The 17,560-nt window shown below is 35.3% G+C and overlaps 1 protein-coding gene across 2 annotated transcripts in view; it reads right to left on the bottom strand.

Moving 5' to 3' along the window:
- Gfm1 (G elongation factor mitochondrial 1) overlaps positions 1–17,560 on the bottom strand; it is a 46,767-nt gene that overhangs the window by 23,899 nt on the left and 5,308 nt on the right. For both annotated transcript variants that reach the window (XM_004834517.4, XM_087186435.1), the window contains exons 5-11: positions 17,145–17,261; positions 14,796–14,946; positions 10,368–10,525; positions 9,431–9,515; positions 5,531–5,668; positions 3,930–4,031; positions 2,361–2,417 (exon numbers count right to left, since the gene is read on the bottom strand). In XM_004834517.4, coding sequence (XP_004834574.1) covers positions 2,361–2,417; positions 3,930–4,031; positions 5,531–5,668; positions 9,431–9,515; positions 10,368–10,525; positions 14,796–14,946; positions 17,145–17,261 — 808 coding nt within the window. The remainder of the gene's footprint in view (positions 1–2,360; positions 2,418–3,929; positions 4,032–5,530; positions 5,669–9,430; positions 9,516–10,367; positions 10,526–14,795; positions 14,947–17,144; positions 17,262–17,560) is intronic.

Raw genomic sequence — 17,560 nt, 5'->3', positions numbered from 1 at the left:
ATATTGTCTGTTATACATTTTGGTCCTCATTTACACTTTTGGCTTTTCACACCAGAGAAACAATTCAGTATTTTTCTTCCTTTGGTACTGAGAATCGAACTCAGGGCCTCACACTTGCGAGATAGGCATGCACCACTGAGCTATATCCCCAGCCCAACAATTCAGTATTCACATATGTGTGTCCTATTTATTTCACTTAAGAGTATGGCCTCAAGTTGCATCCATTTAGCTATAAACGTCTCTAATTTATCACTTCTTTTTTTTTTTTTTTTTTTTTGGTACCAGGGATAGAACTCAGTACCTTGCACTTGTGAGGCAGGCGGTGGCATCACTGAGCTAAATCCCTGGCCCTAACTTATCGTTCTTTATGGCTGAGTAGTATTCCATTTTGTAAAAAAAACCACATCTTCTTTATCTAGTCACCAGCTGATAGGCATTTGGGCTGTTTCCAAGATTTAGCTATTACTAACTGTGCTGGTATAAACATGGGTGTACATATGAATAAACAACCCAGGGACACTAAAAAATCTTTTGAGTTATTGATGCATTTCATTTCCCTCCATTACTGTGATTTATTAACAACTAAATGTCTTACATAAACTCTGGATTTAGAAATGAAAACACATCAACACCTTTAATTCTTAACCCTGCATATTTCCACAGAGAAAAGCAAGCAATCTTAGCAAAGCACTTGGAACAACTATTGCACCTTACTAAAGTGAGATGCAAGGTTCACCCTTCTTCAAGTTTCTAGGAAGGTGAAATGACTTAATGTTTCTTGCCACCGCAGTTTTTTCTTTTTTCCACTGTTAAGGTTCATTTCTAGATGAACCCCACCAAAGCCTTATGAGCTCATACGTGGGGCTTTCAGGAAGTGACTGGGTCATGGGAGCATAATATTCATTAATGGATTGGTCCGCTGATGATTTTATAGCTAAATATGATTGGGGAAGTGAAGACTGGTTGGAAGGAGGTCAATGGGGATGTGGGCTGGAAGGGTCTGTCTCCCTCCCTCCTCTCTTGATCTTTCTCTGCTTCCCACTGCCATCCATGGACTATTTCTCTTCTGCCATGCCCCTCTGCCTTAGATCCAGTTGACTATGTAGTGCAACCTCTATGAGCTGTGAGCCAAAATAAACCTTTCCTCCTTGAAGTCGTGGGATTCGGCTATTGTGCCCAGCAATGAGAAAGTCATTAAAACATATTACTGAAAAAGGTCTGGAAAATCTCAAGGTTCTTCAAAATAGAGGAAGTAGTAGCTGTTATAATGCATCTCCTATAACATATTCATCAGAATATTCTCTGTTCCATAATGATAGTTCCTAGATGACGAAAAGTCATAAAAGGTTCACTCAATGTGTAAATAAGTGAATTCCAATAACCCATGTTAACATGACTGTTATGAATGCCAAGGCAACTTAAATAAGTATGGCATAAAATAGGATTAATTCCAAAGGCAAGAAATGTGAATGTAAAACATTTAAGCCAATTTTGGGTGTGTAAAATGTTAAATGATATCAAACCCAATCATAAAACTAAAAACAAAATTAGCCAGGAGTGGTGGCACATGCCTGTAATACCAGCTACTCTGGAGGCTAAGGGAGGAAGATGACAAGCTTGAGACCAGCCTAGGCAACATAACCAAACTCTATCTCAAAATTTAAAAGTAAGTGTTGGGGAGGGGTAGAGCACTTGCCTAGCACACATGAGGTCCTAGGTTCAAGACCTATAACTGAACAGAACAAAACAAACAAAATCAAAGAGAAAAAAAAGAAATAAACAAAAACAAAATATAAAATTGTATTTGGAAATGAGACAGTTTTATTTAGTCTCCTGATGTTATACTCAGACATTTACTTCATAACTACCATAAAATCTCGAGATGTATTATAAACCATGAGGCAATTAATCTACGTAACATCCTAAAGTGCTTTATGGTGAAGTTTCACTACAACTGAAGACAAACATTTCTGTTTCCCCCTTTTTCACTACTTTAAGAAGCCAAGAAGGTTCCCTTAGCATTCTGGAGCCAACAACACAGTTAGGAGTTATGAAGTACAGTCTGGTGATTATTAAAATACCATTAATTTCTTTTTTTTTTTGGTACCAGGGATTGAACTCAGGACCTTGCGCTTGTGAGGCAGGCACTGGAACCACTGAGCTAAATCCCCTACCCAATTTCTTCAAATATACTGAAGAATTATTAGGAACAGACTAGGAAATTTAAAAAGGTGATCTCAACAGCAAAAGAGGAAACAAGACCACAAAACTGCTTGTTATGACAAGATGATGTATATGCAGAGGCATATGAAAGCTCAAGTTTTTATCATGATATCCTGAACTTTAAACCAAACTCCTACCTTGTTAGAAGGCTTCATTGCTATTGAAATGACAGGATCAGGAACATGAATTGATTCCTAAAATATTTTTTAAAGACAGATAAGAATTAAAAAACAGCAGTATAAGGATCATGGATGAATTAATTTAGTGTGTGACTTTATTACAGAACAAAGGACAAATATTAGTCAACATCTTTAAGACAGACAATATATACTTTGATCTGTTTTTCATTAAATAAGTGAATATATTATTGTCACATGTTAGTAAGTAAATAAAGCCATCTGTTTATATGATCTTCTATCTCCCAAAACTAAATTATTTATTTAACTGTATTTAACCACTGCAATGAATCCAAATTCAGATACATGGAATTCTTATTGCCTTGTGGCTACATTTGCTATTGTCATAAGTTACTTCATTTAACCAAAATATACTATGATAATGGAAATAGAAAGGGTTCTAGAGTCTTTATAAAAATGATCTCTTATTTATACAGATGATATTTTAATTAGTCACAGTTCTAAGAAGCAAGTATTATCCTCATTTTACAAATAATATCACTAAAAGCTTAGAAAGAAGATAAAATAACTTAGCTAAGGGCCAGGTGAATACATCCCACAACAACCACTCATGTCACATTGCAAATGACAAAATATTTAGATAAGACCTTATCAATAACAGAAAATGTTCTTAGATCTCAAACAAAAATTGTAGAGTATTTTTTGCAGTGTTTTAAACTAACAGACTATACTCACAGTTAGTAGAGAATATTTTATACCAGAAAACCTGTTATAAAATTACAAATCCATCATATGATACAGGCACTATGAAAGTTCTCATCTATTAGAGATAGGCCAGTTCTTATGCAAATGATTTACAGTAACTGACCTGATCCCTCATGTATGCCATCTCTTTCCCTATTGAATTCAAGTGAGGGTTACCCTCATTAACAAATGATCATAGTATAGGAGAGCTTGCTCTCCTACAGGGCCATAAAAGCTGAAAGAATGAAGAGATTCAAAGGCAAGAATTGCCTGAGCATGCTCTTCCCTCAGGATCCTTCCCTAAGAAAAAGGGACTTCTGAATTCCAAAGGGCAGGCTGTGTGCAGGAAGTGTGACTGTCTAGTTGCATTTTGGTTTCTGAGCATGGCTATGTTCTGTCATCGCCAAGTCTAGTCTAAATGCTACAGTCTGGTCTTAAAGTTCTATAGGTGGTAGAGGGAATGGTCCACTGGAACTAGCCTGATGACAATAGCAGCAATTAGAAAGGTGCCCATATTTGGGAGGCAGAATTCAGAGTGGATGAATCAGAGCGACACAGTCCAGGTGTTACCTCTAGAAATTTTTCCTCACTTTAATCTTTGGAAGATTATAGAATTTTATTCAAAAACAGGTAAGTTAGCTTCTACAAAGTACTTGTCGAATTAATGTTTAAAGAGCTACAATGAACAAAGGGCCTAAATGACTTGATGCTTATGGCACTCAATGAAACTTCTATAGTTGTTCTTCTGAAGTACTAAATGCACTATACATAACCACAGGCTTTTGAAATTCAGGTAGAAAAGAGCTTTGAAATTAAATAGCTTACCATAGAAAGGCCACTGTTATCTTTGCTTGTGAATGTGTCTCCACTAGCACAGTCAATGCCAAACAATGCACAGATGTCTCCAGCATATACTTCCTCAACATCCTAAATAAATAATGAAAGTGATACTTGCAAGTAATACAAAGAGATAACTACAAAGTAACTGCACAATGAATACAATGTACATGCACAACATAGCATTTCTCACCATGAATGCTAGACAGAATAACCAATGCAACTCCAACAAGTATACAGTCCAAGACTGTTCTTCAACACTTCTTTATTTAAAACACATTATCAACAGACGAGATTTTGTTTCAAGAACTCAAATCTATGGCTTCATTACTTGAAGGATCTAACTGACTGACAAAATATAGTGTCTCACAGTTCTAAAATTATTTTCATGGATTTAAAAAGCACACACTATGTGTACTGCCACAGACAATGTAATCATATATGACAGATATACATATATATATATATGTATATGGAAAAATTAACAAAAGTTCTGAAAACAAAAGCAAAAGAATGGGTGGACCCATTATACTAAAAATATATTTAATTTTTCACAGATGCAAACATTCAAGTAAACACAGGAATGCCAAAAACAAAGCACTGCCGCTTCCAAGTTTCCTAGTTATTGTCCTTTCATACTGACAGTTCATTCATAACAGCTGTGGCAGTAGTGAGCAAGTGAGTGCGTCTTTCTGTAAAGGTTATGCAGCTGTACACATTTTCAACCATCTGACCCCAAAACAGCTGTGAGAATCACTAGTCCCTCTGGGCTGCCCCCTGCTGCTTATCTCAGAAAGCAGCAAAGCTCTTCAATTTTAAGACTGCTTATTCATTTTTCAGGAGAAACAAAAGTTTTGGTTCCCAGAAACTTTGTAAGATTTTGCTTAGACTAATAAGTTTCTCTGGGAATATAAAACTGAATTGGAGAAGGGTAGGAGTGCAGAAAACCTCATGTGTTCATTATTCCTACAAAGACCTAACAATAAGTACTACAGAAGGCTAGGAAAGATTCAGAGCAATCCAAGCTTTAAGTCAAAGACCCAGGCTAGATCTTGAGAATTTTTAAATCTTTATGTGGATTCTAGTACCAAAATCGCCATGTAAGGGATTCTATAATAGGAATAAAAGCTCTATGGTTAAATAGGACTTTCATATCTGCCATATTTAAGAAAGCAAATTCAGAGAACCATGTGAAAAATTATGCATAGGTTTATTACTCTCACTTAACTTGAAGAAACAGTTCCACTATCCTACTCGCCTATTACATTCTTTGTAGCCCTTGAGAAAAGTGCTGAATCTTGTGTTGATCCTTAGGGAACTAACTGTTCCTTTTCTTGAAACGTAGCTATTAAGAAAATAATGCTAACTTATAACTAATGATATAAAATGAGTGCTTAAAATCTGCCAATGAAGACTATACAAAAGTGCTAAATCAGGACAATAACACACCTAAGGAAAAAGTAAGAAGCAAGGAAAACATGTATGCACTGCCAGAAGTGATTTTCTAGTGGGGCTCAGGAGATCAAGATGGTAGGCCTACTTTACGTGCATCAGAGGAACTTCTGACCACACTGTGACCATGTACTTGCCTCCATCATGTCAGCATGCATGCGCACCAGCCGCTGCACCCGCACTTTCTTTCTGGTCCTTGTGTTATAGATGGTGTCACCCCTCTTTAGCTCTCCCTGGTAACTGCGGATGTAAGTTAACTGTCCAAATCGACCTGCCTAGAAGTCAAGGTTGGGTACAGCAGGAAGAATAGAAAGAAGCAAGAATTAATATTCAAGGGAAATTAATTACCTCCAAATATTTCCTTCTAATTTTAGCAGCTTCTCCTAATACACATTTTTTTACTGCTACAAATGATGCAACACCAACTATGAACAAAAATAAAATCAATTAAACAGCTGCTGTTGAGCCTTTTTGGTATCACAATCTAAGATACTTCTTGTACTTCCTCTAAAATAAAAGTTATTGGAAAAAAAATTTAATTGTTTATGTAGGTGTCCCTTTGCCTTCTAGTACTATTTCATAAGTTCAGTTTATACATGAAACAAAAATGAGGTAAAATTGTTGAAAAGACCAAAAAATATCTTAGAAGTGGTGGAGTATATGCTATCTATCTAAAGTTACTTGTGATAATTATGTGGAAAATAATATAGAGTTCTGTGAAGTGATTAAATATGCTAACACTGACCAATTAGATATTTAAAAGTGGCCAATTCTTAATATGTTAATTTATGCATGTAATATCACAGCAATTTAAATTCCAGCAAATTTAAAAATATTTGATTAGTGATTTTAAAATTCATTCAGAGAAATATATAGGTAAAAACAAATTTTTCAGAAACCACAGTAATGAGAAGAAACTAACCCAGATACAAAAATATTAAACGCTCAAAAGCTTGACAAATTAAGACTGACCAGTTCATAAAGAAAAGTATAAATATCTAAAGTATAAAATATATTTGTTAATAAAGGAAATATGATAAATTGAAAAGAATAGGAATGTTCATAAACTGATAATTGGTTTTCTATTTGAAGGCAGAGAAAGGTACATTAAAATGCCACCTCACAACAAACATTAAAACAAATTCCAGCTGGATTAACAACAGAAAACAGAAACCATAAAAAAGCAGAGGAAACAGAAATAAATATTAACAAAATATATAAGAAGTTTAAAAATGAAAGAATGACTATAAAGAAAAATACTGATATAGTTGACTATATAAATTTTAAGCTATCTTTTCACAAAAAAAACTTTAGGGATCGGGGATTTAGCTCAGTGGTTTCGCCGCCTGCTGCGCAAGCACAAGGACTCGAGTTTAATCCCCGGTACCAAAAAAAATAAAATAAAATAAACTTTATTAGCAAATGCTGGTACAAGCAAATTAAGTAAAACATTTTGACCCTAATCAAAAAAAGAAAAAAAGGAGAAAGAAAAATAAAAAGACAATTACAAAAGAGAAAACACAACAGCATATAAATACACGGGAAAACATTCTTTTTAGGAATGATGCAAGGTGAAATACATGACTTTATTAAATAAGTAATGATTTTTATATAATAAGATGAAGCTAATAAAGATTCGTCAAAGTGATCCAACACATTAATTCTGAGAATGTAAAAGTAATCTAACAATATAAACCATGAAATACTATAATATTCTATACTCAATAATCAATGGGAACTGCGAACAATAATCACAATTTTGGGAATCCTAAAAAATAGTCCTACATACATTATTTTTAAAAGCTTTATGAATAAAACTTTCACTGCAATGTTATTTCTAGTTTTTAATTTTAAATTACATTTTCCTCATTTTAGTATACTATAATTTTTTTAAATAGGAAAAACTCCAAAAGTAATTCTACCACATAAACAACTACTTTTAACACTTTCAACATATCCACAGGGTTCTCACTTAAAATATTTTGAACAGGAACAACAACCTGACAACAACAAATCCAGTGCCCAAATCTGTTTTGAGGTTTTGAATACAACTGTCCACAAAAAGAAAGCAGGACTCCTAGGCCCAGGGCACAGAATACACAGAATAAGCCTGAAACATCTTGTAGTTCTAGAAAGTAAGGAAGTATTCAAAAAAGTAAAATGTTGGAAGATGTCAAAAGAACACAGAACTAAGTGAAAAAGCTCCTAATGGCTAAACCTGGCCAATTTAAGCAACAAGAATAACATACCACTGGATTATAACTCAAAGTATAAAATAAATAGCATCCACAAGTTCACACTGATATAAATAAATGATTGACTAAAGAAATAATTCAATGGGGAAGAAGAGACAAATCTCCCACACAGAAGAACTCCAAGTAGCTTATATACATACCGCTCCCTCATGAGGAAGAGCATTATTTCCCACCACTTAAGTATGGATTAAACATTGTGACTTCCTTCTAAAGAGTGCACTAAGAAAGGTGGGCAGGGGGAGGGGTAACTTTACATCAGAGAAAACACTGTGTCAGTCAGGTAGTCAAAGTTACATTAACAGGGATGAGCCATGGTGAAAGTCTGTGCCTTTGATACGATGTGACAAGAATGACACTTCACTTCTGTGGTTATCTTGCTATAAACATATGATCACAATCTAATTGTGACAGAAACATCAGAAAAACTCATGGGACATTCTATAAAACATCTGAGTAGCATTTCTCAAAAATGTCAAGGTCATGAGAAACAAGGAAAGCCTAAGAAACTGGAACAGTTTGGAGGGACCTAAGGAGACAAGGTAACTCAATGTAACGTGGTTACATGGACGGACTACTGAGATAGAAAGGTGACAAGGCAAACACTAAGGAAATCTGAATAAAGTGTGGATTTTAGTTAATAACAATAATATATCAATATTGAGCCATTAATTATGACAAAGTTTATTAATAAGAAATCTGGGTAGAGGATATATAGGAACTCTGTACTATTTTTATAACTTCTGTAAATCTAAAATAACTACTTCAGGGCCAGGGATTTAGCTCAGTGGTGCTGCCGCCTGCTTAGCAAGCACAAGGTCCCAAGTTCAATCCCTGGTACCAAAAAAATAAAATAAAATAACTACTTCATTAAAAAGAAAAAAAAAGGGGGGGGGGCAGGGATTTAGCTCAGTGGTTTTGCCGCCTGCTGCGCAAGCGGCAAGGACCCGAGTTCAATCCCCGGTACCAAAAAAAAAAGAAAAGAAAAAAATAAACAGGTATCTTTCCATGTCAAAAAATAAGCATCTCAACATAATTTTTAAGATCTGAATAATATTCCACTCTAAGATGTATCTCTATTTCTTTAATCAAACTGCAATACTTTGGCAGTTTTAAATGTAAGATTTTATTTTTATAAGCCAAGATAAGATAAGCAAACTGAACATAACACTAATACACTACCCTTCATTAGTTTCTTAGGACAAATTTCTAGAAGTGGACCTACTATTATATTGTAATGGTAAAGACCAAGAAAAATATAGATGTCCAATAAGTAAAAAATTTTAAGCAAATTATGGCATATCTACTTAAGAAAATATTATACTGCAATTGAAAATGTCTAAACTACAGTATTTATAAAACACAGACCACCTCTACTATGATATTAAATGAAAAGAGCAGGACAAAATTTACAGGTTGTATGATTTATGTAAAATTTTATGCTTTAAAACACCAAAGAGGGCCAGGAGTAGTGGCACAAACCTGTCATCCCAGCACTTGGGAGGCTGAGGGAGGAGGACTGCTACAACAAGTTTCAGGCCAGCCTGGGCTACACAATGAGTTCAAGGCCAGCCTGAACTACATAGTGAAATCCTGTCTCAAAAAAAAAACGAACAGCAAAGAGAAGAGACAAGAAGGGAATGTATCTCCTAACAAGAAACTACCACCTTAGTGTTAGCACTTTGGAAATTCTTTATCAATCTTTCTACTTTTTCTATTTTCCAAATTTTTCAGAAGGGGTATAATTCTACAAACACCAGTTGAATACGTTGGAAAGCAACTTACCTCCAGTTTAAAAGCCAGGCCTACAAATGAGTGGGAACTGTCTCTTTTGGAGTTCATTAGGATTTTGGTTTTCTCTTGTGAGTCACTTAAAAATCAAAGAAATATAAATTTATGAGATATAAATGTTATAACAGTTGATATTTCTCTTATATCAATCTACTGTAACTATGAGTATTATCTGAGAAAAAATATGTGTGTTAACCACTCCTGACCTCACACACAAGTAAAATTTCACTGAAAGTGACCAGTAAGAATAAATTCCTAAGGCTTAGTTACTGTGAAAGGACCAGAACAGACTAAAAAAAAGAAAAACAAAGGGCTGAGGATTTGGCTCAGTGGTTCTGCCACTTGCTTTGCAAGAGCAAGGTCCCGAGTTTGTTCCCTGGTACCAAAAAAAAAAAAAAAGAAAGAAAGCCAAGCATGGTGGCCAACACCTATAATCCCAGCCCTCTGAGAGGCTGAGGTAGGAGAATTCCAAGATGGAGCCCAGGTTGGACAACTTATCGACTTAGTGAACCCAGTCTCAAAATTTTAAAAAAAATAATTAAAAAAGAAAAAGTGCTAGGGATGCAGCTTAGTGCAAAGGTCCAATCTTCATTTGGGTTGGGGGTGAGGGAATAATAAGAACTTTTTAAAAAGTTTGTTCCTTAATGCTTTTTTTTTAAAAAAAATAATGAGTATAAACAGCTGGTCTCAAATAAGAAAATGTTCTATTGATATAAATGTTGAGAGCAAAACAAATCATACTTATAACTCACAAATAACAGGATAGAGAAATTGGTATAGTAACTATTTTCCTATACACTAAAAATGTTAACTAAAAATAGTCGATTTTTGTAAATTGTGAAAAAAATTATAAAATCACCAGAACTACCCTTAACTGCCTTCATAGTGCATGTTTTTTCTGTATAAGCAAGATTTAATTGCCAAGACTTACTCCTCCTGATTGAGAAGAGCATAATTCTGGACTTCACTCGGATTTGGGAGGTATTCTAAAACAGCATCCAAAAGAGGCTGAACTCCTTTGTTCTTCAAGGCACTTCCCAAAAAAACAGGAGTAAATGATCTACTTAAAGTAGCTCTTCGAATTGCAAGCTACAAAAAAAGAAAGAAAATCAATACTTAATGAATATTAACATTACATTTTGTGTTTCGGGCCAGTTACAATGCAACATATGAATAAAATAAACTGATGCTTTTGGAGTGCTAGCTCTAGTGAAAACTAAAATCAGGTCCCAATAATTTGAAGCCAAAATACAAAGGAAACAAGTCATTTTCTTTTTCAGGGCCTGAAAGTGATTTACTATACTAGTGCTTTCAATACTTTTAGAATTACTAATTTTCAATTTGGGTAAAACAGTACGTGTATACACAGAAAATAAGACACATGTAACAGTGCAAACTGTATGCTTGTACCTGTGTGAAACCTAGGGGAAGATAATTTATATTTTTTAAAAAGTTCCTGGAAATGCACACCAGAAACTATTCAGTGGCAACCTGTTTTAGAGAAAGGGCAGAGAACTACGCAGATGGGAGAAGAAAGTAGTGAAGTATTTTGGTTTTTTTTGTTTTGTGGTACTGGAGATTGAACTCAGGGCCTACATTGAGCTACATTGCCTCCCTATTTTTCATTTTTTGTTTTGACACAAGGTCTCACTAAGTGATTTAGTTGAGCTTGATTCTTCTGCCTCAGCTTCCAGAGCACTGGGATTATAGGTGGATAATACCATGACCAACTGGGAGTTTTTAATACATATATACGTTTTTTTTTTGGTACTGGGGATCAAACTCAGGTCCTTGGGCCTGCGCAGCAGGAGGCGAGACCACGGAGCTAAATCCCCAGCCCATATATATACTTTTTAATGTTTAAACCATATGAGAGTACCAGCTATTAAAAACACTTATTTATTTTTTAAAGTACATACACCAGGAAACCAAATAGTACAAATGACTCTAAGGAACATGACCACACCAGGGTTTAAAATAAAGATTCTAGTCCCACACCAACCCTCCAGCAAGCTCTATCAATGTGGTCTGCAGGATGAACAGAAAGCACATGGTGGAGCTTTAGCTGTGACAGCTGGAAGAGGCCAACAACAGGGTTGGGGCCATAAGGTTGCACAAATATGTAGGCAGTATACAATTATTTCTCAGGTCTAATAAAAAAAACCCAGAAAACTCATTAGCCCCAAAAAGTTTAGAGCTAAATATTTATACCCACAATTTCTAACCATCACCACAATTTAAAGTAGGATAAGAGCTGAGGAGGATAAACAGAAGGCCTAAGAAAGGGGAAACATGCCAGGAAAGTAAGCAATTACTGCCTGAAACTATCTTTGCTAGATCACTAACCACTTAGGCTATCGTAGGCCATTCGGTCACACTGACTTTCCACTATTTCCTAATATGCAAGCAGGGATATACAGTAAACTTAGCACACTTATTTTACATCCATAGGACAAACACCAGAGGGTGGTAGATAAATGGAGAAGACGAAAAATTAAAATGAACCTTAAAACGGCCCCCACAAAGCCTTAGTTTTCAAAAAAATTTTCCTTTTTTTTATAAGAATCACTTTCATACTGGAAAGCTACTGTCTTTACGGTGGTCCAATAATACATCCAACCACAATGCAGAAACTAAAGTATTCCCATGTATTTTCTGCAGCAAAGAATAAGTACAGCAGGATTGAAACTTTCCATAGAAAAGCCTGCTTACAAGGCTGGCCCTTAGCTAGGGAACTGGGATTTCAGGAGAAGCCTCACAATTCTCAGAAATGACAAGAATGGTTCACTGTGCTTACACAGTTCATACAATGTGTAGAATGTGATATGTGCTAAACATCTGCTTTCCTTCTGTCTCAACTTTGGGTACATGTAAGGCAGAAGGTGTCTATGTGACCACACTCCAATAAAAACCTTAGGCACTGAGTTTCTAATGAGCTTCCCTGGTGAATAACATCTCACAGGTGCTGTTCCATCTCCTGGCTGGAGGACTTAAGCTGTCCTCAGTGACTCCCCTGGGACAGAACTCTGGAGGCTCACAGTTTCCTCTGAGCTTCCTCATCTGCCTTTTCCCTCTGCTGACTTTGTTCAGCAAAACTGTCTTTTCACTAGAATAAATCATAGCCATGAGTTCTGACCATGTACTGAGTTTTCTGTCTCCTCTCAGTGAATCACTAAACCTGGGAGAGTTCTTGGAAAACTCTAACACATCCCCTTTAGTCAATAAAAACCTCTCTGAACAGAATATAATGCTTGACTATATTTAGGGTCAGTTCTATACCTTCCTATGTGTTCCCTACTTTCCCTACTCATTAGGGAGCTGAGGTGTGCAGGCCTTTAAGAATGCTAAAGGAGGGTGGGGGACTTAGCTCAGTGGTTCTGGTGCCTGCCTCGAAAGGACAAGGTCCAGAGTTCATCCCAGGTACCAAAAACAAACAAACAAACAAACAAACAAAAGAATGTTAAAGGACTCAGGCTGGGGATTAGCTCAGGGGCCACCTCACCTGCCTGGCAAGGGGCAAGGTCCTGAGTTCCATTCCCCATACCAAAAAAAAAAAAAAAAAAGAATGCTGAATGATTCAAATTACAAGATAAAGTTCCAAAAAGTTGGGTGTGGTGGTGCACGCCTGTAATCCTAGCATGTGGGAAGCTAAGGCAGGAGGATCGCAGAGAGTTCCAGCCAGCCTGGGCTACATAGTGAGTTTCAAGGCCAGCTTGAACTATATAGCAAGACCTTCCCTCAAAAAACCAAACCCCAAAAAACCAGTTAAAAAAAATTAGCATGCATCCTTAGCTGCAACAGGATTTTTCCCAGTGTGTCTGATTTACTATGAATGCCTTAGGTGAAATGTCTCATACACAATATCTACCTGATCTCTGCTAAGTGCACCAAGTGGTTTGGGAAAATTAACATCAGGTTTTCTTTAACTATGGTAAAAAATACTCCCAAGATAAAAATTTGCCATTTTAACCATTTTTAAGTGTATCATTCAGTGGCATTAAATACATTCTTAATGCTGTTCAACCATCACCACTATTTCTGAATTTTCTCATCATCCCCAAATGAAACTAGATCCATTAAGCAATAACTCCCTATTAAACCCTCAATTACAACCCCTAAAAACCACTATTCTACTTTCTGTCTCTATGATTTTGGCTACTCTAGATACCTCATGTAAGTAGAATCATAAAATATTTGTCCTTTCAAAAATTGGCTTATTTCATTTAGAATTGTCTTCAAAGTTCATCCATGTTGTAGCATGTATCAAAATTTTATTCCTTTTTAAAGCTAAAAAATATTTCTTTGTATGTATGTACCATGTTTTGTTTATTCATTTATTCATTAATAAACATATGGGTTAATTCTATTTTTTTGGCTACTGTGAAGAGTGCTACTAAACCAACTATTTGAGACCTTTCTTTCTTTTGGACATTCCTTCCAGTGTATGATCCAGTAATTCCAGTTTAATTTTCTGAGGAGCTGCCATATTGTTTTCTTTTTTTTTTTTGGTACCAGGGATCGAACTCGGGACCTTGCATTTTCAAGGCAGGCAGCAGAACCACTGAGCTAAACCCCTGGGCCTGCCATATTATTTTCTACAGTGGCTGCACTTACATTCCCATCAGCACATAGGGGTTCTAACTTCTCCATATTCTTGTCAACATTAGTTGTTTTACGTTCCTTTTTCATAAGACCCCTCCCCATATAGTTCTGATCTGCAGTTCCCTAAATGATTAGTAATGTAGAGCACCTTTTCATATACTGCCTATTTGTATATCTTGTTTTGGAGAAATGTTTATTGAAAAACTGATTACCCATCTTGGAGAGAAATCTTCTTTTTTATAGTGATGAGTAATCAAGTAAAAGAATCTGTAAGGGTTTATGTTATGTTTCCAAACATTACTGCGGTGTAACTACCAACATTTAGTCTGTAACCATTCAGCAATCTTAACCTGTCTTGTCAATGTAACTTTTTTGTATTTATCTTTTTCTTTTTAATATACCTAACAGGCTGATAGCTTAACATTCTTTTTTTTTCCTCCTAGAACTATGAGTCCTTTCTCATTTGAAGATATTACATAACTCACCACTTAAAAAAAGTAATATGACAGGTCAAGGGCCAGGGATTTAGCTCAGTGGTTTCGCCACCTGCTGCGCAAGCGCAAGGACCCGAGTTCAATCCCTGGTACCAAAAAAATAAAAGTACTATGACAGGTCAAGTATTTTTCAGGGATGCCAATTATGTTACAAAAACTTACTCAGATTTCATTAATAAAGCCAATGCCTAAAAGCATCATTTCCCCTTGCCACACACACAAAAAACCTTTGTTAATATAAGACTTATTTTGAGAGCACCTGCCTTTAAATCAGAGATTGAAGGGATTTTTTCTTCTAGGAACAGTTCACCAAGCTGCTCATCTGAATTGGCAACACATTCAATCAGCTCCTGCCGATGATCTGCTGCTGCCGCCCTCAATTCAGCTGGAATTTCATCATATCGAACAATCTGACTGAGAAAACAGATGTTTTATTTTAACACTCTAAGGATATTCAATTAGATATATAAAGCACCAATGAAAAAGATATGATTAATAGCTAAAAAATGTTTAGGTAAGAAAAAACACTGATGTATTTGCAAATGGCAAATAAAACTAATGTATATCTTTAAGGGCAAAAATACTTAAACAGGAAAAGTAATTTGCTACTAATTTGCTACTAGTAAACAGAACCAAGATTCAAAACAGTCCTCTATAATGAGAAAATGATAGTATCCTTTAATTTCATAATAGACATTACATTCTATTTTTCTCCATGTAAAGTTTTGCAGAAGATGATAAATGACCTAATATAAAATCCTTCCCAATGTAATACAAACCATTTTGTCCTATTCTAGATATCTACAATGAACATATGCTGTAAAATATATTTATATAAAGGCCAAAACAATGAGTTGGAAAAATATCAACTAAACAAAAAATTTAAATTCTTTTCAGTATAGTTACAGGATTGTTTTTACTGCATTCAGATTAGAAAGCATATGCAGTTTTAGAAAATTATTTAATACTTATATTGCAGTGAGCCCCAAATTAGCGACTAATCATCACCTCCTATGAAGTAGCTTCTATTATCTGTATTTTCAAATGACGAAACTAATTTAAATAAGCAAAGGCACTTACCCAAGGTTAAATACTAGTAAATGGAAGAAATAAGATTCAAAGCCAACCTGTCTACAGTCCATTTGAACTCTTTAAAATTGGATTTACCATAATTCTGGTTCTTAGCCTTTTGTGTCAGAATCATATGCAGAGCCCTTTCCAAATATATATACCAGGTGGTCTGCAGCTGGTGGCATGTATATCAAGAAGCACGACCTGTGTTCTCATGTTTAAGGGCTTCTACTTTAGAAACATGTGCCCTGGTAATTCTTGCACAGAGCATTCATTCATTCATTTTAAAACTTTTTTTTGAGTTTTTATTATGGATTAGGAGGTTGAAAGGGCTGGAGACATGGCAGTGAATAAGGGAGAAAAATAAAACCACAATGATGGTTTTACATTCTAAGGAGTGAAAAATAAATGCTGTCAGGACTCAGTCACACAAAAAGTGAGAGAAAAACCTTATCCACTGGATAGCCTCCATCCTTTTTCTGTCTACAAGCAGGCGGATGAGATAAAATTCTATAGTTCACTGATCACAATGCCATTTACCCACCTGTCAGAACTACAATCCCAATTCCACAGCAGAGGAAGGAAATCCCTTAGGAAGTGTCTCTGGAGAAACTAACTGGATACTGGGATGATTCCTCAAACCAGAGTCATACACGACTCCCCTCACTGTTTAGATCAGTGTCACTCAACTGTCATCTGCAGACATGTTCTATCAACATCCATTGGGAACTTCCAGAAATACAAATTTTAGCCCCCACCCAAGATCTGCTGAATCAGAATCTTAGGAGGTAGACTCTAGAATGTGTGTTTTACTAAATTTGAAGTGATTTTTATGAATGTTAAGATTTGATAACTCTTCTATGGAGAAGTCACTCAAAAAGTGGACAGAACAAACAATATGTCAAAAAGGTGCCAATTTTCTTCTTGAATTTCTTAAACTACAACTAGTTTTACATTTTAACGTTTTAATCTTTGTTTTCCCATGAAATAAGTAGAGGAAATACTTGCAATCCCTATTTTTTCCCAATCTTTACCATATGCCCAGGAAAAAGTACTGATGCTCAATATGACTACAGAATGAACAAATAAATGAAAACGTAGAAAATGACAGATTAGATTATTAGTCCAAATTGAAAGCCTCCTACCAACCTGAACATGCTGCAATATGATGTGAGTCTGTTACCCAAAAAGCAACATTAGGAGAATAACTATATTAGGAGAGTAACTATAATTAACAGTATTTTAAAAAATCATCTTTAGAGAATATTCTTCCAGGAACATTTCAAAAAGATACTATCTATGCTTAAAGAAATTATCCTTTCTTTCTTTTTGATGTTTTTTGAAATATAAAATTTTTTTTCTTTTTTAAAATTTATTTTATTGGTACATTTTAGATATACATAATGATCATATTCATCATAGGAAATTTATACCTGTTCATGATATATCTTGATTCTTCTTTTTCTCCAATCCCCTCCCCTTCCTGATTCCTCCTCTTCTCCTTATTTAAAACATTTTAATAGTGTATTTTGAGCACTTACCCAAAGTCTCCATCAAAATAGATGGCTCGTTCTTCGATAAGATCTACAATACCTTTAAAATTAGCCTCCAAACCAATAGGTATTTGCATAAATGCTGCATTATGATTTAGTTTAGACCTGAAAAATAAAAGTATATAAGTTTATCTCTTTTCTTCTCTCAAATTCCTTTTGAAATGACAAATATAAAAATAGATAAATGGCAGACATTCTAGACATGCAAAGCATGGTACCAGCAGGTCAGAATGAAAATACAAACCAGCTGAGAACAAACTGACAACCAAATTCAAGGAGGACAAGAAGGCAGAACCCCACTTAGTTAACAAAAAAACACTAAAACACATTTTCTCATCAGATCCCCTGAATATTCCAGATCAAAAGCAGAAAGGAGAAGAACAACTAGTTAATGAGTGGCTGGC

The sequence above is a fragment of the Heterocephalus glaber genome, unplaced genomic scaffold, assembly GCF_053883595.1.
Source record: "Heterocephalus glaber isolate CG9 unplaced genomic scaffold, H.glaber_assembly_v1.0 deba00001504, whole genome shotgun sequence".
In the NCBI taxonomy this organism is placed as follows: domain Eukaryota; kingdom Metazoa; phylum Chordata; class Mammalia; order Rodentia; family Bathyergidae; genus Heterocephalus; species Heterocephalus glaber.
This window is presented reverse-complemented; position numbering and strand designations above follow the sequence as displayed.